General features: G+C 39.4%; 1 protein-coding gene across 1 annotated transcript in view; it reads right to left on the bottom strand.

Moving 5' to 3' along the window:
* The window catches only part of MUC19 (mucin 19, oligomeric), a 195,188-nt gene that overhangs the window by 28,939 nt on the left and 142,144 nt on the right, over positions 1–24,105 (bottom strand). The window contains 44 exon segments of the mRNA XM_065525213.2: positions 805–858; positions 1,000–1,053; positions 1,305–1,337; positions 1,746–1,797; positions 1,923–1,972; positions 4,219–4,251; positions 4,738–4,791; positions 5,674–5,727; positions 5,861–5,914; positions 6,177–6,209; positions 6,626–6,679; positions 7,106–7,150; positions 7,616–7,669; positions 7,767–7,811; positions 8,328–8,381; positions 8,519–8,572; positions 8,843–8,875; positions 9,377–9,430; positions 10,306–10,356; positions 10,511–10,564; positions 11,306–11,359; positions 11,512–11,565; positions 12,336–12,389; positions 12,490–12,543; positions 13,042–13,095; positions 13,233–13,280; positions 14,319–14,372; positions 15,239–15,292; positions 15,436–15,489; positions 15,758–15,790; positions 16,221–16,274; positions 16,416–16,469; positions 17,240–17,293; positions 17,944–17,997; positions 18,135–18,182; positions 18,458–18,497; positions 18,988–19,037; positions 19,904–19,957; positions 20,101–20,154; positions 20,854–20,907; positions 22,574–22,627; positions 22,764–22,817; positions 23,087–23,116; positions 23,591–23,644. Coding sequence (XP_065381285.1) covers positions 805–858; positions 1,000–1,053; positions 1,305–1,337; positions 1,746–1,797; positions 1,923–1,972; positions 4,219–4,251; positions 4,738–4,791; positions 5,674–5,727; positions 5,861–5,914; positions 6,177–6,209; positions 6,626–6,679; positions 7,106–7,150; positions 7,616–7,669; positions 7,767–7,811; positions 8,328–8,381; positions 8,519–8,572; positions 8,843–8,875; positions 9,377–9,430; positions 10,306–10,356; positions 10,511–10,564; positions 11,306–11,359; positions 11,512–11,565; positions 12,336–12,389; positions 12,490–12,543; positions 13,042–13,095; positions 13,233–13,280; positions 14,319–14,372; positions 15,239–15,292; positions 15,436–15,489; positions 15,758–15,790; positions 16,221–16,274; positions 16,416–16,469; positions 17,240–17,293; positions 17,944–17,997; positions 18,135–18,182; positions 18,458–18,497; positions 18,988–19,037; positions 19,904–19,957; positions 20,101–20,154; positions 20,854–20,907; positions 22,574–22,627; positions 22,764–22,817; positions 23,087–23,116; positions 23,591–23,644 — 2,190 coding nt within the window.

Genomic DNA, 24,105 nt, shown 5'->3' with positions numbered 1-24,105 from the left:
ATAAGGAAGGGATCCAGTTTTAGCTTTCTATATATGGTTAGCCAGTTTTCCCAGCACCATTTATTAAATAGGGAATTCTTTCCCCATTTCTTGTTTTCATCAAGTCTATCAAAGATCAGATGGTTGTTGATGTGTGATATTATTTCTGAGGGCTCTGTTCTGTTCCATTAGTCTATATCTCTGTTTTGGTACCAGTACCATGTGCAAGAATTTTGCCAGAGGGAGTGGGGACAATCTCAGGGCTGGCCACAAATTGCCTTTGCTTGGATGTCCTCTCTTCAAAAAAAACAAAAAAATTGCCAGCACCTACCACATTGGAACTTGGAATTAGAAAGTGACAGGATTCATTATCTTTATTCTTTGCCCAAAATAAGAAAGAAAATGGCTTAGGATGAAGGTGAGGAAACTGTGTTTTCTCAATGTGCCAACAAGCTCTTTTTTAGATGTTTCTAGACCCAGGAGTTGAATCTGTATATGTCTTCCATGCACCATTTCTATCTCAGAAAACTTAATGACAAAATTTCATTATCTCAATTACTTCCTTTAGATATCAATGAGAGAAAGAAAGACATTTCTCTCCAATCACCCAACTGATTCTCTGTGCCTCAGCTCCATGGTGAAGTCTCCCTGAAGCAGAGGAAAGGACGATGAAGGAGGCTGAGTGTCACATTTGGTAATTAGGTAAAATCCTGCCAATATGATAATGCTTGTTCTGATAATACTCTTCACAGGAAGTACAAACATTAGATGTGATTCAGGCAACGTTGTCTACTGAGAAGCAGGTCGTGCTTCATCAGGGCTCACCTGCAGTGGGTCCAGTGCCAGTCACTCTGCTTGCTCCTGGAGAAGTTGTAGCTGCTGAGAGAGTGAAAAAAGTATGGAAAACATTCTGGGATTTAGAAAGGGAATGGTCCGCTTTTGCACAGAGGCAGCAAAAGGAAAGACACATTATTGTAGAAAGCATCCAAGAAATGGCTCTGTGCCAAATTGTGTACTTACCTGTGCTGAAACTTCCAGGAGCAACTGTTGTGCCAGGTGCCACCCCAGAGGTGCCTGAAACACAGAGGGATTGAGGTGACCATGATGAGTGAGTAAGTCAAATGAACACCTGAATCTAAAAGGTATATACTATATTTATTTCCTATACGAGAAGTCATTTTCCCTGAGGATATGGCAGTTAGTGAACTAGATGCATTTGCTGGTTGTCAGTGCTTCACAACTAGAGCAGATAGACAGTGTCCTCAGCTTCAGGCACTTTTGGAGTTTGATAAGAGGGAAACTAGATGGATTTCCCCAGTGCTTACCTGCTTGCTTTCCTGGTGCTGCAGTGATGCCTGCTGTGAGATAGAAAGGAGGGGGGAAATGTTTTAAATGTGCTGAAACCATCAGATGTAGGAGAACATAAAAAGCAAGAAAATGTGTAAGCATGCACACACATATAAGCGCATGCGTCCTGGGTCCCTGAGGCTCTTTTGTATTTCACACACTTTCATGGAAAACTTTCTGAATTCCACCTCAAGTGCTAGTGACAGTTGTAACATGAATGGAGAAATTCCATTCCATCCTTAGACATAAAGCTGTCAGTCTCCATTCTAGAATTATTATAATTCAAAAAAATTTGTATCTCTACCAGCAAAACTATCTTGAATCATTTCCAGCATCCCTAAATAAAACACAGACTCTCTCATGCAAAGCTTAAGAGACCTAATACTTATGATGCCAAATCAGGGGCTGTTTCTTCTCACCGGTTTTGAATCCAGTTCCAGAAGTACCAGTCTCTTCAATGGAAGTTGTGGCCTCTGAGGGAAGAAAGAGAGTGGTAAAGTCTATGAATGTGGAATACTGGGAGAGGATACTCGGGTGAGATTTTATCATAGCAGCCCTAAAATACATAGAATGACATTTGACATTAAGTACAACACATTAGAACTTCCAGATATAATGGTCATTCTAGAAGATTCTCCCGTGATACCTGAAATGGAAAAAGAAAATGGAAATGGAATAATAGAGCATTGTCTCCCAAATTAAGCTTGGAAGGATCAACATGGCAACCCTAAAGCACTGAAGCCCTTTCCTGAGAACATTCTATTTCTATAATGAATGGAAAATGAACAACTTCCTAGCACTTCATTTTCCAGGCCAACCAGAGATGAATGTGTTGCTACTGGGTTTCTCTTTCACTATGTCACAAGGGTAGAATAGAGTTTAAATCACCCTAATCTGTTTGCCTTCTAGGAGCATATCCCCCTTGTATGACAGAGGTGCCTACAGAGGAAACAAAGCATAATTTTATCTTTATAAGTAGAACTCTTTGTAACAACTTGGGGCGTTTTATAATCAGTTGTCTTCATGAAGCTTTCTGGTGAGGGGAGAGAGGAAACAAACATCTTGTAAAAGTATATGAGAAAAATGACAGAAAGTGTCAAGCTGCGGGTGGAAAAGTACACTGGGAAAACAAGGACTGGAAGTTCTGGAAGGTTGGAATACATGCAATAGACTCTCAAGCCTCCTATCAGAAAAAAATGTCTCCATAAGCCAGGATACTGGAGATAGCCTGGCTGAGCCCTTTGGGGTCATGGAATCACAAGCAAAATCACGGGCCAGGTAGATATGACATAATATGGCCCCAGAGAAAATCCCCCTCCCTCAAAAACCTTCATGTTATTGTTCACTGCAGCCACCCAAATAGAGAGATGAGAGCAGGCCTCAGCCTGACAAGCTCACCTGGTGGGCCTGCTCGGGTGGTCCGGTTGCCTCCTGAGAAAGTTGTGACCTCTGAGAGAGAAAGGAATTGGAGGTATAATGACTACACATGACATTCTGTGGCTCTCAGAGACTAGACTGCTCAGCAGGTCGTGATTAGAATTCCTGACCTGTTTGGGCACTTCCAGTTTCCAGAGTTTTGCCAGAGATGCCCTCAGTAGTACCTGAAATAAGAAAAGATTATGTGGGCCGGGCGCGGTGGCTCAAGCCTGTAATCCCAGCACTTTGGGAGGCCGAGACGGGCGGATCACGAGGTCAGGAGATCGAGACCATCCTGGCTAACACGGTGAAACCCCGTCTCTACTAAAAATACAAAAACTTAGCCGGGCGAGGTGGCAGGCGCCTGTAGTCCCAGCTACTCGGGAGGCTGAGGCAGGAGAATGGCGTAAACCCAGGAGGCGGAGCTTGCAGTGAGCTGAGATCCGGCCACTGCACTCCAGCCTGGGTGACAGAGCGAGACTCCGTCTCAAAAAAAAAAAAAAAGAAAAGATTATGTGGTCAGTTGGTCAATTTGTCCTCCTTAATGATATGAGAATAAGCTATTAAAGGAAAAAGAAAATACTTATTTGCATTAATATACTAAAAATTTATTTTTCTGGATTTTGTATTTTAGGAGTTAATCCATTTACTGCCCATGGAACATACAGTTTCCTCAGCAAGTTTACAAACATCACAACTGAGGCCCTTTTTTAAGGTTTAGACACAGGAAGATAGATTTGGGCTCAAGTCACCTCTATAACTATCAGGGAATGGGTCCCATGATGCCCTGATAAAGTGCCTTTAAGCCCAAGGCAGATATAAGGAGGGAAAGTTGAAATTTATGAACCATATTTAATGATGTTAAATGTTGAACACCTGCTGAATTTGCGTCTAATATGCCAGATACAGGAATCAATGAGTTCTGCTATATTTCTAGCAACACATGGGAAACTTACAAATTACACTTAGTTCCTTAGGAGAGCTCACCTGTGACTATTTCAGCACTTGTTATTCCACTTTCTCCTACAGAGGTTGTGGTCTCTGAAAAAGATGGAAAAAGAATAGCAGTGAGGGCAAAGATTAGAAGAATCTGAGAAAAGTATGGTAGAATTGCCCAGGCAGACACCCCACAGAGGAGCCCTTTCCAAGCAGTGGTTCCTCCCAGCCTGGTGCTTTACCTGAGTTGGAGCTCCCAGGGGCAGCTGTTGTAGCAGAGGGCACTCCAGCTGTGCCTAGGTAGGAAAAAAGAGAAAGATGGGCACTCTTTTGTAATGCTTAGAAGAATGTGGTATAAGCAACATGCCTGTCTTTGACTTTGGAGCAGGAAAAGACACTTCCTGGACCTATAACTGACAGGAGGACAGACATGTTTTGTGTTTTCTGTGTGCCTTTGCAAGGCCAAGGATAATATGACTGCCCTGATGACTTATTTTTGCCAATGTTGAAGGTCATATAAAAGGCATTTGTGAAATCTACCTGTCTTACTTCCTGGTGCTCCAGTGGTGGCTCCTAACGAAAAGATAAAAAAGAAGAAGAAGGATGAGAAGGAAAGAAAGAGAAAGGAGAAAAAAAGAAAATTTTGAATTTTTATCTCTGAAGTGAAGTATGACAACCTAATGGTTTCTATGCTGAATACAAGTCAATACTATGATGATAAACAGACTATGCTCTTCTCAAAGGGAAATAATTGCAGAGCTGAAGCTACTGCAACTGTCCTCTCCAGAGGCCTAGAACCCTGAAGTTAGTCTCTAAGAAGGGAAAGCCTTCAGGAAATTTGGGCCCACATGTTTACAAATCCAGATCTAAGAAGAAATTCTGTTTCCCCTGAAATATTACAGCCTTAAAAGAAATTTAGAACTGCACTCCACATTAAAGTTATTCTTTGCATCATCAATGCAAATTTTCTGTAACTTAAAAACTCATTGTTAAAAAATGTTTCCTCTAAGAAATCTATCAAAATACAACAATAAATAATGAATACTACAACATATTTACCTGATTTTATTTCAGTTCTAGTGGTGCCAATTCCACCTAGGGAAGTTGTAGTCTCTTAAAGATGGAAAGAAAACCAAAATTAATTGAGTATTAAGGAAGAGGGATGAGCTAAGTGGATGTCAAGACATGCAATAAACCTAAATCAAAATATCTTGTCACCTACTATTAAGTCACAAGAGAAATCTTTCTGACTGTAAACGTGATGGAAACCTTCAATATCCAAGTATAATTGTTAAATGGTGAGGTAAAACATTTTCAAATCATATTGTTCTTAATTGAAATGTAAGTGTTTCTTAATTGGAATAAGTTATTTAAACTTAATTTCAAAAGGTATACGGTCAGAACTCATAAATGATTGATATGCTTATTACTATTATCATCACTATTTATTGCTTTAAATATTAGATTTTTCACGTGCAAGAAGTTTGCCAATGGCTGCCACATTGAAAGTTGGAATTAGAAAGTGATAGGAATCAAAATCTGAATTCTTTACCCGTAATAAGAATGAACATGTCATATCATGAAGGTGTGGGAACTATGTGTTTTCTCAAAGTGCCAAGAAGCTCTTTTCAGTGGTTTCTAGAACCAAGATTTAACCTACATATGTTTTCCGTGCACCATTTCTGTCTCACAGAAAATTTAATGACAAAACTTTCCATAACTCAATTATTTCCTCTAGATATCAATGAGAGAAATAAAAACATGTCTCTCCAATCACACAACTGATTCTCAGTGCCTTAGCTTCATGGTGAAGTCTCCTTGGAACAGAAGAAAGAAAAATAAAGGAATTTGAGTGTCGGGCCTTTAGTCATTTAGGTAATATCCTGACTATCTGGTAATCCATGTTCAGAAAAGACTCTTTACACGAAGTACAAATACTGCATGTGATTGAGGCAATGTCTACTGAGAAGGAGGTAGTGGATTGTCCGTGCTTACTCGAAGTGGTTCTAACCCCAGTCATTCCACTTGCTCCAGGAGAAGGTGTGGCTGCTGGCAGAGGAAGGACATGAATAGAAAAGATTCAGAGGGCATGGAATGGAATGGTGATGCTTCTGCATTGAAACACTCAAAGACATTATGGCAAGCACCCATGAAGGGATTCCCCATCACACAGTGGACTCACCTGTGCTGAAACTTCCAGGGGCAACTGTTGTGCCAGGCGCCACCACAGAGGTGCCTGAAACACAAAGGGATTGAGGGGACCATAGTGATTCAGTAAGTTCTAGGAAGGCCCAAATCTTAAAGGGATATGCTGTATTTATGTATTTATTTATTTCCTACAACATACATCTCTCTCTGAGCATGAGACTGATGGTGAACAATATATATTTGCCTGCTTTCAAAAATTCATAACCAAAGCACACAGAAAATGTTTCCAACTTTAAGCACAACTACAAAGTTGATAAAAGGGAAACTAGATGCATTTTCTCGATGCTCACCTGCTTGCCTCCCTGGGACCGAAGTGATGCCTACTGTGAGGTACGTAAGAAGAAAGAAAAAAGATTTAAATGTGTTGAAACTTCAGATGTTGGAGAAAATTTTGGGAAAGCCAATTGTAAGATACATACACACATATGCATGCATGCACCCTGGTTCCATGGGGCTCTTTCCTACCTCACACACATTCACACAGGTACACACAGAAAACTATCTGGCTTCCAGCTCAAATGCTGGTGGTAATAGTAACACAATGGGAAAACCCTTCCCATCCTCAGCCTCAATAGAGGGAGACTCAATTTTACAATAAGTAGACTTTCAAAAAAGATTTCTCCCTAGTAACAAACCTATATTGAATCACTTGCAGTGCCTATAAAAACCACAAACACCCTCAAGGAAAGTTAAAAGACCTAATCTAGATGACCCCAAATTATGCGCATTTTAGTCTCACCAGTTTTGAATACAGTTCTGGAAGGACCAGTCTCTTCAATGGAAGTTGTGGGCTCTGAGGAAAGAAATAGAGTAGGGAAGTCTGTGAATTTGGAATACTGAGAGGAGATACTGGGGCGTTATTTTATCACAGCAACCCTAAAAGAGATATCATTACATCTGATGTTAAATATGAGGCACTTTATTCTTGTTAAGCTATGTGCGTTAGAACTCCCAGATATAATGGTTGTTCCAGAAGATTCTCCTAAAAAGAAAAAGGGGTAAATGCAGCAATATTTTCTTCCCATTTATGCTTGGAAGCATCAATGTGGCCCTAAAGCACTGGAAGCCCTTTCCTGAGGATACTCTGTCTCTACAGTGAATGGAAAATGAACAACTTCTAGCACTTCATTTTCCTTGGCCAAACTGAGATGGATGTGTTGCTGCTGGGTTTCCCTTTTACTATAAGGCAAAGGTAGACAAGGGTTTAAATCACCCTGACCTGTTTCCCTTCCAGGGACATATCCTTCTGATGTGCCAGAAGTGCCTACAGGAGAAATACAGCATGGTTTTAACCTTAAGCAGGACTCTTTGATACAGCTAGGGGCATTTAAATAATCGTTGACTTCACAAAGTTTTCTCATGAGGGGAGAGAGAAAATCAACATCATGTATAGCTAAATGAGAAAAAGGATAGAAAATGTCCAGCTGTGGGTGGAAAGGTAAATTGGGTAAAGGACAGCTGGACATCCTGGAAGGATGGGATAAGTTCAATAGACTCCCAAGCCTCTTCTTATCAGAAAAAAATGTCTCCATAAGTCAAGATACTGAAGACAGCCTGGCTGAGCCATCTGAGATCATGGAATCACAAGCAGAATAACCGACCACACATAGGACACAATATGGCCCCAGAGAAAATCCCCCTCCCTCAAAAGCCTTCACATTATTTGTTCCCTGTATCCACCCAGAGAGAGAGATGATGAGAGCCTCAGGCCTCAGCCTAACAAGCTCACCTCCTGATGGTCCTGCTCGGGTGGTTCCGCTGCCTCCTGAGAAAGTTGTGGCCTCTGAGAAAGAAAGGAATTGGATGTATGAAGACTGCACAGGACATTCTGGGGCCCCATAAGCTGTATTGCCCAGGGTGCCATGTTCAGAATTCCTGACCTGTGTGGGTACTTTCAGCTGCCAGAGTTTTGCCCTCAGTAGTACCTGAAATAAGAGAGGATTGTGATTAGTTGGTCAATCTGTTGTCATTAATGAAACGGCTATAGACTCCTATAGAAAAAAACATTTTTTGTTAAACACACCAGAAAATTTATTTCTCTAGAGTTTTTGTCTTGTTTTGTTTTGTTTTGTTTTTAAGAGTTAATCCATATACTGCCCATGGAACATATAGTTCCTTTGGCAAGTTTATAGAGAAAGTCCTCTACCATGGAGTTCCTTATTTAGGGTATTGTTACAGATAGAGAGATTTGGGCCCACATCACCTCTATAACTGTCAGGGAATGGGCTCCATGATGCCCTGATGAAGGGTCCTTAGACCCACAGCACAAGACATAAGGAGGAAATGTTGATGTGTCTGAACTATATTTATTGATGTTAAATATTGATCATCTGCTAAATGTTTTTCTAATATGCCAAATATGGGAAATTCAGATTTTGCCATATTCTAGCAAGACATGGAAAATCATAGCAATGTATACTTAGTTCCTTAACTGAGCTCACCTGTGGTTATTTCAGCCCTTGTTTTTCCACTTTCTCTTAAAGCAGTCATGGCCTCTGCAAAAGAGGGAAAAAGAATAGCAGTGAGGGCAAAGGTTTGAAGAATCTGAGAAAAGCATGGTAGGATCACCCAGGCAGACACCTCATTGGGGAGCCCTTTCCAAGTACTGGTTCCTCCCAGTCTGGTGCTTTACCTGAGTTAGAGGTTCCAGGGGCAACTGTTGTCACAGAGGGCACTCCAGCTGTGCCTAGATAGGAAAGAAAAGAGAAAGATCAACATAGAGACCCTTTTATGACCCTTGAAAGAATGCGGCTGACAGCATGTCCATCTGTGACTTCAGAGCAGGAAAAGATGCTTCCTGGTCCTATAACTGACAGGAGAGGCATTTTTCATGTGTATTGTGTTCCTTGGCAAGGCCGAGGTTAACACAATGGCTAATATGCTTGTCCTTTTTTTTTTTTTTTTTTTTTTTTTTTGCCAATGTTGAAGGTCATTTGAAAGGCTTTCCCAAGTTTACCTGTCTTACTTCCTGGTGCTCCGGAGGTGGCTCCTAATGAAAAGAAAAAGAGAAGGAGAAGAAGGAGGAGGAAAGAAAGAGAAATAAGGAAGAAAAAATATTTTTGAATTTTTATCTCCAAACTAAAATATGGGCATCTTAATGATTTCTACACTGATTTGAAGCTAGTACACTAATGTTATATAGACTATCCTCTTTTCAAAGGGAAAACCATTTCAGAGCCAGAGCTGTTATTGTAACCCTCCTCTGCAGAGTCCTAGACCCCTGAGGTTAGTATCTGAAAAAGAAAAAGCCTTTAGGAAATTTGGGCCCACATATTTACAAATCCAAATCCAAGAAGAATCTCTGTTCCCCTTAAAATATTACAGCTTTAAAGGAAATTTAAAACCACTTCCACATTAAGGTGATTTTTGCATTATCAATGCAAATTTTCTGTAACTTAAAATTATTTCAAAATTAAAAGATCATTAAAAATGTTTTTCTCTACAAAATCTATCAAAATACAACAATAAATATAAATACCCTAAAGTCTACCTGATTTTATTTCTGCTCCAGTGGTGCCACCTCCTCCTAGGGAAGTTGTGGTTTCTTAAAGATGAAAAGAAAACTAAAATTAATTCAGTATTAAGGAAGAGGGATGAGCAAGTGGATGTCACTACATGAGATAGGCCCAATTCAAAATGTCTTGTCACCTACTATTAAGTCAGAAAAGAAGACCTACTGACTGTAAAAGTGATGGAAACCTTTAATACACACATTTAATTGTTAAAATGGGGAGATAAAACATTTTAACTCACATGGTTCTTAGTTGGACCTTAGTTATTTCTTAATTGGAATAAGATATGTAAAATTCTTAATAAAAAAGCGTATATAGTAAGGAACGCATAAATGATAGATATGCTCACTATTATCATCATCATTATTTATTGCTTTAAATATTATACTTTTCATGTGCAAGAACTTTGCCAGTGGCTACCAAAAATGAACTTGGTATTAGAGAACAATGGGAATCAATATCTCAATCTTTACCCATAATGAGAAAAAAATGGCCTACGATGGGGTTAGGGAGCCATGTTTTCTCAGCATGTCAACAAGCTCTTTTCAGAGGTTCTAGAATCAAGAGTTAATTTATATATGTTCTTCACACCATTTACATCTCATGGAATATTTAATGACAACCATTCCAAAAACTCAATTACTTCCTTTAGATATCAATGAGAGTAAGATATTTCTTTCTAATCACTCAACTGATTCTCAGTGCCTTAGCTCCATGCTGAAGTCTCTTTGAGGCAGAGGAAAGGAAGATAAAAGAGTCTGAGGATCTGACATTTGGTTATTACGTAAAATCCTGCCTATCCAGTAATCCGTGTTCAGAAAATGCTCTTCACAGGAGGTACAAACAGTAGATGTCATTCAGATAACCTTGTCTACTGGGAAGCAGTTAGTAGTTTATCAGTGGTTACCTTCAGCGGGTCCAGCCCCAGTGGTTCTACTTGCTCCAGGAGAAATTGTGGCTACTGAGAGAGGAGGGACATAAATGAAAAAGATTCAGGGGCCTAGGGATGGAATGGTGGTGCTTCTGCATATAAGCACCAAAGGAAAGACATTATTGTAGCAAGCACTCAAGAAATGATTCCTGTGGAATCAGTAAAGAAACTGTGGACTCACCCGTGGTGAAACTTCCAGGGGCAACTGTTGTGCCAGGTGCCACCACAGAGGTACCTGAAAACACATTATATCTCTTTTAGAGTCAGGTCTTCATTTGACTTACTGACCATTATGACTCAGTAAGTCAAGTGAAGACCTGACTCTGAAAGGGATATAATGTATCTATTTGCCATAACTGAAATCTCTCTTTTTGAGGTTATGGCAGAGGGTGAACTAAGTGTATTTGCTTGCATTCGACAATTCATAACCAAAGCAAATAGAGAAATACTGTTTGCAACTTCAGGTGCTTCTCCTGGAAATTTAATAAAAGGGAAACTAGATGCATTTCCCTAAGGCTGACAAACTTGCTCCCCTGGCACTGCAGTGATGCCTGCTATGAGATAAAAAGTAGGGGAAATAAGTTTTAAATGTGCTGCAAACTAGATGTAGGACAAAATATTGGCAAAGCGAAGTTTTATCCATATACAGATACACACATATGCATGCATGCATCCTGGTTCCATGGGCTTTTTTTCTATTTCACACACACACACTCACACACACACACGGAAAACATTCTGAATTCCAGCGCCAATTCTGGTGATAGGTGTAATACTGCTGGAGACATCTCAACCCATTCTCAGACCTGAAGCAGTGAGGCTCAATTCTAGAATTAGTAGATTTCCAAAAAAAGTTATCTCTATAGCAAATTCATTTTTAATTACTTGCAATGTACCTAAACAAAATATAAACACTCTTAGGAGAAGCTTGATTCCTAATCTTGATGACCCTAAATCATGGACTGTTGATTCTTACCAGTTTTGAAGCCAGTTCCAGAAGTACCAGTCCCTTTTGTGGAAGTTGTGGCCTCTGAGGGAAAAAAAAAAAGTAGGAGAATAGTGACATCCGGGAATTTGGAATACCACAGAGGATATTGGGGTATTCTTTTATAATAGCAGCCCTAAAAGAGATATCATGACATCTGGCATGAAATAAGAAGCATTCCCTTCTTGTTAAGCTACCTGTGTTAGAACTTCCAGATATAATGGTCATTCCAGACAATTCTCCAGTGGTACCTAAAATGCCAAAAAAGGGAAATGGAGTAATAGATCATTATCTCCCCAGGTTAGCTTGGAAGCATCCGTGTGTGGCCCTAAAGTACTGGAAGCCCTTTCCTGAGGACACTGTATCCCTATAGAGAATAGAAAATGAGCAATCTCCAAGCACTTGATTTTCCAGGCCAACCTGGGCTGTGTGTGTTGCTACTGGGTTTCCCTTTCTCTATGAGGCAAGGGAAGAATAGGGCTTAAATCACCCTGACCTGTTTCCCTTCCAGGAACATATCCCCCTGGCGTAACAGAGGTGCCTACAGGAGAAACAAAGCACAATTCTATACTTATAAGCAGGACTCTTTGATACAACTTGGAGCATTTTAATAATCAGTTGTTTTCATGAAGTTTTATAGGAGGGGAGAGAGGAAACAAATACCATGTGTAAGTAAAAGAGAAAAGTGATAGAAAGTGTCTCAAACCGTGGGTGGAAAGGAAAACTGGGTAAGGAGAGTTGAAAGTCCTGGAAAGTTGGAATATATGCAATATACTCTCAAACAATCAGAAAAAATTGTTTCCATAAGCCAGGACATCGAAGACAGCCTGACTGAGACACCTGAGGTCATGAATTCACAAGCAGAATAACTGACCAGGTTGATATGACAAACTATGGCCACAGAGAAAACACAGGACCCTCCCTCAAAAGACTTTGACTGCATTACTGTTCATGACTGTTCACTGCAGCCACACAGATCGAGAGCTGATGAGAGCCCCAGGCCTCAGCCTGACAAGCTCACCTCCTGGTGGTCCTGCTCGGGTGGTCCCGCTGCCTCCTGGGAAAGTTGTGGCCTCTGAGAGAGAAAGGAATTGGAAGTATAAAGATTGGACAGGACATTCTGTTTGTTTCCCAAAGCCGATATTGCCGAAGGGGCCATATGCAGAATTCCTGACCTGTGTGAGCACTTCCAGGTTCCAGAACTTTGCCAGAGGTGCCCTCAGTAGTACCTGAAATAAGAAAGGTGGTCAGCTGATCAATCTGTTGCTTCTCATGAAATGGGCATGGGCTCTTAAAGGAAAGATAATAACTTTGTTTCTTCAATATACCAGTACATTTATTTCTCTGGGCTTTCTAGTTTTAAGAGTTTATCCATATATTGCTCGTGGAACATATAATTCCCTCAACGAGTTTACACTGAAAGTCCTCCACCACTGAGATCCTTTTTTAGAATTTAGTTACAGGGAGATAGATTCAGGCCAAGTCACCTCTATAACTGCAAGGGAATGGGCCCCATGCTAGCCTGATGAAGAGGCCTTTGACACAGGGAACAAGACACAAGGAGGGAACATTGAAGTGTTGGAACCCTATCTATTGATGTTAAATATTGAACATCTGCTAAATATTTGTAATATGCCAAATGTTGAAAAGCCAAAGAATTTTGCTGTATTTCAAGTGAGACATGGGAAGTTATTACAAAGTACACTTAGTTCCTTAACAGAGCTCACCTGTGATTATTTCCCCACTTGTTTTTCCATTTTCTCCTATAGAAGTTGTAGCTTCTGCAAATGAGAGAAGAGGAATAACAATGAGGACAAAGATTTGAAGAATCTGAGAAGAGTATGGTAGGATCACCCAGGCAGACAACTCACTGAGGAGCCCTTCCAAAGCAGTGGTTCCTCCTAGCCTGGTGCTTTACCTGAGTTGGAGCTCCCAGGGGCAACTGTTGTACCAGAGGAACCTGCAGCTGTGCCTAGGTGGGAAAAAAGAAAAAGATCAACACAGGAACAATTTTGTGATCCCTGGAAGAATGTCGGTAACAAGTCTATCTGTGACTTTGAAACAGCAAAAGATACTTTCTGAACCTATAACTGACAGAAATATAGACGTGTTTCATGTCTACCATTTGCCTTTGTGAAGCCAAGTTTAACACCATGGCCAATATACCTGCCAATCTTTGCCAAGATTAAAGGTCATATCAAAGGCTTTTTCCATATTTACCTGTTTTACTTCCTGGTGCTCCAGTAGTGGCTCCTAACGAAAAGAAAAAGAAGGGAGAAGAGAAGGAGGAGGAAGATAAGAGGAGTAGGAAGAGGAGAAGGAAGAGAAAGAAGAGAAGGACGAGGCAGAGGAGGAAAAAAAGAAGCCGGGGGAGAAGAAGCAAGAGTAGGAAGCAGAGGAGAGGAGGAGAAAGACGAGAAGGAAGAGGAGAAAAAGGATGAAGAAGAGAGAGAAAAAGAAGAAGAAAGAGGATTAGGTAGAGAAGGAGGAGAAGAAAGGAACAGGAGAAAAGGAAGACAGAGGAACAGGAAGACAAGAAAAAGGAGGAGGAGGCAGAGAAGGAAGAAGAAGAAAGATTTAGAATTTTTTCTTTGAACTAAAATGTGACATCTTAATGATTTCTCTGCTGAATAAAAATCAGTACTGGAATGTAACACAGACTAAGCTCCTTTCACAGGAAGAACCATTTCAGAGCCAGAGCTATTATATCTGCTCTCTCAAGAGGCCTAGAACCCAAGGGTTAGTCCCTGAGAAGGGAAAGCCATTAGGAACTTTGGGGCCAAGTGGTTTCAAATCCGAATCCAAAAAGTATTGCTGGTTTCCCCGAAATACTATAGCCCCCAAAGGATATAAAAACTGCATTCCACATGAAAGGATTTTTGCTTTATCTTTGCGCATTTTACATAATGTAATATTTCAAAATAAAAGGCTTGTTTTCCCTAAGAAATCCATGAACTTGGAATCAAACTATAACAATAAATAATGAAAATACCCAAATCTTCACCTGATTTTATTCCTGCTCCGGTGGTACCACTTCCTCCTAGGGAAGCTGTGGTCTCTTAAAGATGGAGAGAAAACCAAAATTAATTGAGTATGAAGGAAGACGGGTGAGTTAAGCTGATGAGACTACGTGAGACAAATACAATTCAAAATGTCTTATCATCTACCACTAAGTCAGAAAAGAAGCCCTTTTCCATGTAAAAGTGTTTATCTTCAAGACACAAGTTTAATTGTCCATTTTGAACTCATGGATCTTCTTTGGACCTTAGGTAGTTGCAATGGTAATAAGGTATATAAAGGCCATATGTGATATGTATATAGCAAGGAAATCAAAATGATCAATATGCTCATTACTATTAACATCATTATTTATTGCTTTAAGAATTAGACTTTTCATGAGAAAAAATTCTGCCACTGACTACCAGTGTATAATAATTCCAGTGTGGGATTAGAAATAGGAATCAATATCTCAATTCTTTACCCATAATGAGAAAGAAAATGGCCTAGGATGGGATAAGAAAACTATGCGTTTCCTCAATGTGTCAACAAGCTCTGTTCAGAGGTTTCTAGAAGCAGGAGTTAATCTGTGTATGTTTTCTACACATCATTTGTATCTCATGGAATATTTAATGAATAAAATGTCAATAACTCAATCACTTCATTTAAATATCAATGAGAGGAAGAAAAATATTTATCTTCAATCTCCTAACTGAATCTCAGTGCCTTGGCTCCATGGTGAAGTCTCCTTGAAGCAGAGGAAAAGAAGGTTAAAAAGTTGAGTGTCTGGCCTTTAGTTATTAGGTAAAATCCTGCCTATGTGATAATCTTTCTTCAGAAAATGTTCTTCACAGAGAGTACAAACAGTAGATGCAATTCAGGCAACGTGGTCCACTGGGAGGCAGGTAGTGGTTCATCAGTTCTTACCTGAGGTGGGGCCAGCCCCTGTTATTCCACTTGCTCCAGAAGAAGTTGTGGCCACTGAGAGAGGAAGAACATAAATAGAAAAGATTTAGGGGACTTAAAATGGAAAGGTAGTTATTCTGCATAAAAGCACCAAAAGGAAAGGCATATTATCATAGCAAGTACCCATGAAAGGATTCCCCACCACACTGTGGACTCACCTGTGCTGAAACTTCCAGGGGCAACTGTTGTGGCAAGAGATACCCCAGAGGTGCCTGAAACACAAAGAGACTGAGGTGATCATGGTGCATGAGTAAGTCAAATGAAGAACCGAATCTAAAAGGAATATGCTCTATGTATGTATATATTTATTTATTTATATGCCACCACAGAAATCTCTCTCTGAGCACGAGGCAAATGGTGAACTACATGTATTTGCCTGCTTTCAACAATTCAAACCAAAGCACATAGAAAATATTCCCAACTTCAGGCACACCTGGAAATTTGATAAAACAAAACTAGATGCATTTCCCCAATGCTCACCTGCTTGTTTCCCTGAGGCGGAAGTGATGCCTGCTGTGAGGGAGAAAGAGGAGGGAAAAAATGGCTTAAATGTATTAAAACTTGAGACATAAGAAAAAACATACTGAGTCAGCATTTTTATTCACATATACACTTGTAAACGTATGCGTCCTGGGTCCATGGGACTCTTTACTGTTTCACATACACACACGGAAAACTTTCTGAATTCCTCCTAAACTGCTAGCAATAGTTGTAACACAAATGGAGAAGTTCCATCCCATCCTCAGAAATGGAACAGTAATGCTCCATTTTAGAATGAGTAGATTTTTAAAAAATGTATCTCCACCAGCAAATCTATTTTGAATCACTTGCAATGTCCTAAATAAAATAAACACAAACTCTCTCAAGAAAAGCTTGAGACACCTCATAATTATGATGCCATAATTATAATTATGATGCCAGATCATGGGTTGCTTCTTCTCACCAGTTTTGAATCCAGTTCCAGAAGTACCTGTCCCTTCTGTGGAAGTGGTGGCCTCTGACGGAAGAAAGAGGAGAATGAAAAAGGCTGGGAATTTAGAATACTGGAAGAAGAAATTAGGATATTACTGTATCATAGAAGTCATAAAAGAAATATGACATCTGACATTAAATAAGAATTTACTTCTTGTTAAGCTACCTGTGTTAAAACTTCCAGATATAATTGTCATTCCAGACAATTCTCCAGTGGTACCTAAAATGTCAAAAAAAAAAAAAAAAGTAGGGGGGAAGGAAATAAAGGAATAGAGCATTTTGTTTCCAGTTAAGCTTGAACCATCAACGTAGCCCTAAAGCACTGGAAGCCCTCTCCTGTAGACAGCATTTCTATAGAGAATGGAAAATGATCACCTTCCTAGCACTTGATTTTCCAGGCCCACACGATGGATAGGTTGCTGCTGGGATACACTTTTACTAAGGCAAGGGGGGAATAGGGCTTTAAATCACCCTGACCTGTTTTCTTTCCAGGAACATATCCCTCTGGTGTGACAGAGGTACCTACAGGAAATATAATTCATTGTTTGTATTTATAAGTAGGACTGTGTGATACAACTTGGGGCATTTTAATAATCAGTTGTCTTCCTGAAGCTTTCTAGTGAGGGGAGAGAGGAAATCAACATCATGTGTAAGTATATGAGAAAAATGATAAAAAGTATCAAGCTGTGAGTGGAAAGGCTGGGGAAGGGGAATAGGAAGTCCTGGAAGGTTGGAATATGTGAAATATTTTCTAATATGTTTAATTAGAAAAAAATAATGTCTCCATAAACTAGAATAGTGCAGACAGCTTGGCTGACAATCCAAGTCATGAAATTTACAAGTCCAATAACTAACCAAGGTTGATATGACACAATATGGCTGAGGAGAAAATGCAAGCCCTTCCTTCAAATGCCTTCATATTATTTGTTCCCTGTACCCACCCCGACAGAGACATGATGAGAGCCCCAGGTCTGGGCCTGCCGGGCTCACCTCTGGGTAATCCTGCTCGGGTGACCCCACTACCTCCTGAGAAAGTTGTGGCCTCTGAGAGAGAAAGGAATTGGAGGTATGAAGACTGCACAGGACATTCTGGGGTCTCATAAGCTGTACTGGCCAAGGGGCCATGTTCTGAAGGTGCCTGACCTGTGTGGACACTTCCATCTTTCAGAGTTCTGCCAGAAATGCCCTCAGTAGTACCCCAGATAGGAAAGGATCATGGGCAGTTGGTCAATTTGTTGCGCCTTATGATATAAGCATAGGCTCTTAAAGAAAAAAAAAACTTTTTTCTTCAATACAACAGAAAATATATTTCTCTGCTGTTTCTATTTTAAGGGTCAATCCATATATTATTCATATAAACTATAATTCCCTCAGCAAGTTTACAGAGAAAGTCCTCTACCACCAAGTTCCATTTTTTTAGGGTTTAGATAGAGAAAGATAGATTTGAGCCCAAGTCACACATATAGCTGTCAGGGAATGGGCCCTATGATATCCTGATAAAGGGACTTTAGAGCCAAGGCACAAGAAACAAGGAGAAAATGTTGAAGTGTCTGACCTATATTTATTAATGTTAAATTTTGAACATCTAAATTTTTGCCTAATATGCCAAATATGGAAAATTCAAAAAATGTCATATTTCAAGCAAGACATGGGAAATTATAACAAAGTACACTTCGTTCCTTAACAGAACTCACCTGTGATTATTTCAGCTCTTGTTATTCCACTTTCTCCCACAGGAGTTGTGGCCTCTGCAAAACAGGGAAAAAGAACAGCAGTGAGGGCAAAGATTAGAAGAATCTGAGAACAGTATGGTAGGATCACGCAGGCAGATACCTCATTGAGGAGCCCTTTCCAAGCAGTGGTTCCTCCCAGCCTGGTGCTTTACCTGAGTTGGAGCTCCCAGCGGAGACTGTTGTAGCAGAGAGCACTCCAGCTGTGCCTAGGTAGGAAAGAAAAGAGAAAGATCTACATGGGAACTCTTTTGTGATCCTTAGAAACATGTGGCCAACAGTAGGTCTATTTGTGACTTTGAAGCAAGAAAAAATACTTTCTGGACTTATAACTGACATAAGGACAACCATGTTTCAGATTTATTGTGTTTCTTTACAAGGCCAAGGTTAATGCAGTAAGCAATATCCCTGCCTTCATCATAATGATTATTATTATGCCAGTGTTGGAGGTCTCATGAAAGGCTTTCCCCAAGTTTACCTCTCCTACTTTCTGGTGCTGTAGTGGTGGTTCTTAATAAAAAGCATAAGAGAGAAGGAGAAAAAAGAGGAGGAGAAAACAAGAAAGAACAAGAAGGAAGAAAGATAATTTTGACTTTTTATCTCTAAACTAAAATATGACATCTTAGTGATTTCTACACTGTAGAAATCAGTATACTAATGTTATACAGACTATGCCCTTTTCAAAGGGAAAACCTTTTCAAAACCAGAGCTATTATTGCAAGTCTCCTCTCCAGAGACCTAGAACCCTGATGTTAGTCTCTCAGAAGGGAAAGACTTTAGAAATTTTGGTCTCAAGAGTTTACAAATCCAAATCAAAGAGCAAACTCTGCTCTCTTGAAATATTACAGCCTCAAAGGAAATTTAAACCCACACTCCACATTAAAAAGATTCTCTGCATTATCTGTAATTTAAATTTATTTTCAAATTAAAAGCTCATTAAAAAAGTTTTCTCTAAGAAATCTATCAAAGTACAACAATAAATATAAATACCCCAGAGTCTTTACCTGATTTTATTTCTGCTCCAGTGGTGCTACTTCCTCCTAGGGAAGTTGTGGTCTCTAGAAGATGAAAAGAAACCAAAATTAATTATTAGGAAAGAGGGATGAGCTAAGCTGACGTCATTACATGAGATAACCTCAATTCAAAATGTCTTGACACTTTCTATTAAGTCAGAAAAGAAGGCCTTCTGAATTTAGAAGTAATGAAAACTATAAATATACAAGTTTAATTGTGAAAATGTGAAGATACATCATTTATAAATTTATTTTATGAATTGAACCTTAGATATTTTTTCATTGGAATAAGATATGTAAACCCGTAATTTAAAAAGCAGATACAGTGTGGAACTCATAAATGATTGACATGCTTATTACTATTATCATCATTATTTATTGCTTTAAGTATTAGATTTTTGTGTGTAAGAACTTTTCCAGTGGTTACCACATTGGAACCTGGAATTATAGAGGTGTAGGAATCAGTATTTTTACTCTTTGCACATAATGAAAAGAAAATGGCCTTCGATGGGGTGAGGTGAATCTGTGTTGTCTTAATGTGTCAAAAAGCATTTTTTCAGAGGTTTCTAGAACCCAAAGTTGATCTATATTTTTTCATGTACCATTCCTATAGATTATTTAGTGAGAAAAATTTTAATAACTACTATTTTCTTTATATATCACTGAGGGAAAGAAAGACTTTTCTCTCCAATCACACAACTGATGCTCAGTGCCTTAGCTCCATGGTGAAGTCTCCTTGAAGCAGAGGAAAGGAAGACAAAGGCATTTGAGTGTCCAACTTTTACATATTAGATAAAATCTTGCCTATTTGTAAAATTTTTTTAAATGCGCTACACAGGAAGTACAAACGGTAGATGTGATCAAGGCAAAGTGACCTACTGGGAAGGAGGTAGTGGATTGTCAGTTCTTACTTGCAGTTGTTGTAACCCCAGTCATTCCACTTGCTCCAGGAGAAGTTGTGGCTGCTGGGAGAAGAAGGACACAAATGGAAAAGATTCAGGGGGCATGGAATGGAACGGTGGAGCTCCTGCATAGAAGCACCAAAAGGATAGACAAGTCACTGTAGCAAGCACCCGTGAAAGGATTCCCCACCACACAGTGGACTCACCTGTGCTGAAACTTCCACGGGCAACTGTTGTGGCAGGGGCCACCGCTGAGATACCTGAAACACAAAGAGGCTGAGGTGATCACAGTGAATGAGTAAGTCAAATGAGGACCTGAATCTAAAAGGGATAAGCTGTATTTCTGTATTTCATTGCCATAACAGAATCCTCTTTCTCTGAGCAGGAGGCAGGTGGAAAACTTGGTGTATCTGCCTGCTTTCAACAATTCATAACAAAAGAAGATACAATGTTTCCAAGAACAAGCACAACTGAAAAGGTGATAAAAGTGAAACTAGATGCGTTTTCCCAATGCTCAGCTGCTTGCTTCCCTGTTGCTGCAGTGATGCCTGCTGTGAGATAGAAAGAGGAGGAAAAATAGTTTAAATGTATTGAAGCTACACAGGCAGGAGAAAATACTGAGTCAGCATTTTTGTTCAAATATACATGTTAAATGTATGTGTCCTGGTTCCATAGAGGTCTTTTCTGTTTCACACACATGCACTGAAAACTTTCTGAATTCCACCTAAACTGCTAGCAGGAGTTGTAACATAAATGGAGAAATGCATCATATCCTCAGAAATGAAGCAGTAATGATCCATTTTAGAATTGGTGGATTTTCAAGAAAAAACATACCTCCACCAGCAAATCTATTTTGAATCACTTGCAGTGTCCCTAAATAATACAAACACAAACTCTCTCAAGAAAAGCTTGGGAGACCTAATATTTATGACGTCAAATCACGGGATGTTTCTTCTCACCAGTTTTGAATCCAGTTCCAGAAGTACCAGTCTCTTCTGTGGAAGTGGTGGCCTCTGATGGAAGAAAGAGGAGAATGAAAAAGACTGGGAATTTAGAATACTGGAAGAAGATATTGGGATATTACTTTATCAGAGAAGGCTTTAAAAAATCATGACATCTGACATTAAAATAAGAGGCATTTCTTGTTAAGTTACCTGTGTTAGGACTTCCAGATATAAAGGTCATTCCAGACAATTCTCCAGTGGTAACTAAAATGAAAAAAAAAAAAAAAAGGAAAGGAAATAAAGGAATAGAGCAGCTTGTCTCCAATTAAGCTTGGAAGCATCAATGTAGCACTAAAACCCTCTCCTGTGAACACTCGATTTCTATAGAGAAAGGAAAACGAACAACTTCCTAGCACTTCATTTTCCAGGCCAACATGGGATGGATGTGTTGCTGCTGGGATTCCCTTTCACTGTGAGGCAAGAGAAAAATAGGGCTTAAATCAACCTGACCTGTTTCCCTTCTAGGAATATATCCCCCTGGTGTGAGAGAGGTGCATACAGGATGAAAAAATCATAGTTTTATATTTATAAGCAGGACTGTGTGATACAACTTGAGGAATTTTAATAATCAGTTGTCTTCATGAAGCTTTCTAGTGTGAGGAGAGAGAGGGAAATCAACATCATGTGTACGTATATGAGAAAAATGATTAAAAAAGTATCAAGATGTGAGTGGAAAGGCAACCTTGGTAGGGGAATAGGAAGTCCTGAAAGGCTAAAATATATGAAACGTTTTAAAATATCTTTTATGAGAAAAAATAATGTCTCCATAAGCTAGAATAGTGCACACAGCCTGGCTGACTATCCAAGGTCATGAAATTCAAAAGCAGAATAACTGACCAGGTTGACAGGACACCATATGACCCAGAATAAAATGCAGGCCCCTACTTCAAATGCCTTCACTATTTGTTCTCTGTAGCTACCAGCTAGAGACATGATGAGACCCTCAGGCCTAAGCCTGACAAGCTCCCCTCCAGTTGGTCCTGCTTGGGTGGTTCCACTTCCTCCTGGGAAAGTTGTGGCCTCTGAGAGAGAAAGGAATTAGAGGTATGAAGACTGCACTGGACATTCTAGAGCCCCATAACCTGTATTTCCCAAAGGGCCACGTTCAGAATTCCTGACCTGTGGGGGCACTTCTAGCCTCCAGAGTTCTGCCAGAGATGCCCTCAGTAGTACCTGAAAAAAGAAAGGATTGAGGTCAGTCGGTCAGTTTATTGCTCCTCGGGATATGGGCAGAGGCTCTTAATGAAAAAAAAATTCTTTTCTTTAATAAAACAGAAAATTTATTACTCTGGAGTTTCTATTTTTAAGAGTTGATCCATGCATTGTCTATAGAACATATAATTCCCTCAGCAAGTTTACAGAGAAAGTCCTCTGCCACTGAGTTTTTATTTTTAGAATTTCGGTCCAGAAAGATAGATTTGGGCCAAAGTCACCTATATAACCATCAGGGAATAGGCCCCATGATGCCTGGATGAAGGGTTCTGAGACCCAAGGCAAAAGATATAAGGGGAAAATGTTGAAGTATCTGAACTATATTTATTGATATTAAATATTGAATATCTGCTAAATTTTTGCCTAATATGCCAACTATAGAAAATTTAAAAACTTTTGCCATATTTCTATTGAGACATGGGAAATTATAACAAAGTAAACTTAGTTCCTTAGCAGAGCTCACCTGTGATTATTTCAGCTCCTGTTTTTCCACTTTCTCCTATAGAAGTTGTGGCCTCTGCAAAACAGGGACAAAGAACAGCAGTGAGGGCAAAGATTAGAAGCATCTGAAAAAACATGGTAAGATCACCCAGGCAGACACCTCATTGAGGAGCCCTTTCCAAGCAGTGGTTCCTCCCAGTCTGGTGCTTTACCTGAGTTGGAGCTCCCAGCGGAGACTGTTGTAGCAGAGAGCACTCCAGCTGTGCCTAGGTAGGAAAGAAAAGAGAAAGATCTACATGGGAACTCTTTTGTGACCCTTAGAAACATGTGGCCAACAGTAGGTCTATTTGTGACTTTGAAGCAAGAAAAAATACTTTCTGGACTTATAACTGACATAAGGACAACCATGTTTCAGATTTATTGTGTTTCTTTACAAGGCCAAGGTTAATGCAGTAAGCAATATCCCTGCCTTCATCATAATGATTATTATTATGCCAGTGTTGGAGGTCTCATGAAAGGCTTTCCCCAAGTTTACCTGTCCTACTTCCTGGTGCTCCAGTGGTGGCTCCACATGAAAAGAGATTAGGAGAAGAAGGAAAGAGATTAGGAGAAGAAGAGGAGAAGGAAAGAAGAGGAAAGAAGAAAGAAAATCTTAAATTTTCATCTATGAACAGGACATTAATGTTTTACAGACTATGCTCTTTTCAAGGGGAAAACCACTTCAAAGCCAGAGCTATTATTGCAACCCTCCTCTCCAGCAACCTAGAACTCTGAGGTTAGTCTCCCGAAGGGAAAGACTTTAGGAACTTTGGGCTCAAGAGTTTACAAATTCAAATCCAAGAAGAAACTCTGTTTCCTTGAAATATTATAGCCTCAAAGGAAATTTAAAACCACACTCCATACTAAAGGGATTCTCCACATTATCTGTGATAATTTTCTGCAATTTCAATTTATTTCCAAATTAAAAACTCATTAAAAAATTTCCTCTATGAAATTTATCAAAATACAACAATAAACATAAATACCTCAAAGTCTTTACCTGATTTTATTTCTGCTCCAGGGGTGTCACTTCCTCCTAGGGAAGTTGTGGTCTCTTGAAGAAAACCAAAATTAATTGAGTATTAAGAAAGAGGGATGAGCTAAGCTGATGTCATTATATGAGATAACCTCAATTCAAAATGTCTGGACACTTTCTATTAAGTCAGAAAAGAAGGCCTTCTGACTTTAAAAGTAATGAAAAACATAAATATATAAGTTTAATTGTTAAAACCAAGAGATACATCACTTGTAAATTTATCTTCTTAATTGGACCTTAGGTATTTCTTAATTGGAATAAGATATGTAAACCTCTAATTAAAAAAGTAGATATAGTAAGGAACTCATAAATGATCAATGTGCTTATTACTATAATCATCATTATTTATTGCTTTAAGTATTAGACTTTTCATGTGTAAAAGTTTTGCCAGTGGCTACCACATTGGAACTCAGAGTGATAGGAATCAATATTTTTATTCTTTACACATAATGAAAAGAAAACGACGTTTGATGGGCTCA

This window comes from Macaca fascicularis, chromosome 11 (genome assembly GCF_037993035.2).
Source record: "Macaca fascicularis isolate 582-1 chromosome 11, T2T-MFA8v1.1".
Taxonomy (NCBI): domain Eukaryota; kingdom Metazoa; phylum Chordata; class Mammalia; order Primates; family Cercopithecidae; genus Macaca; species Macaca fascicularis.
Note: the sequence above shows the minus strand (reverse complement) of the source record. Positions and strands in the feature narration are given on the sequence as shown.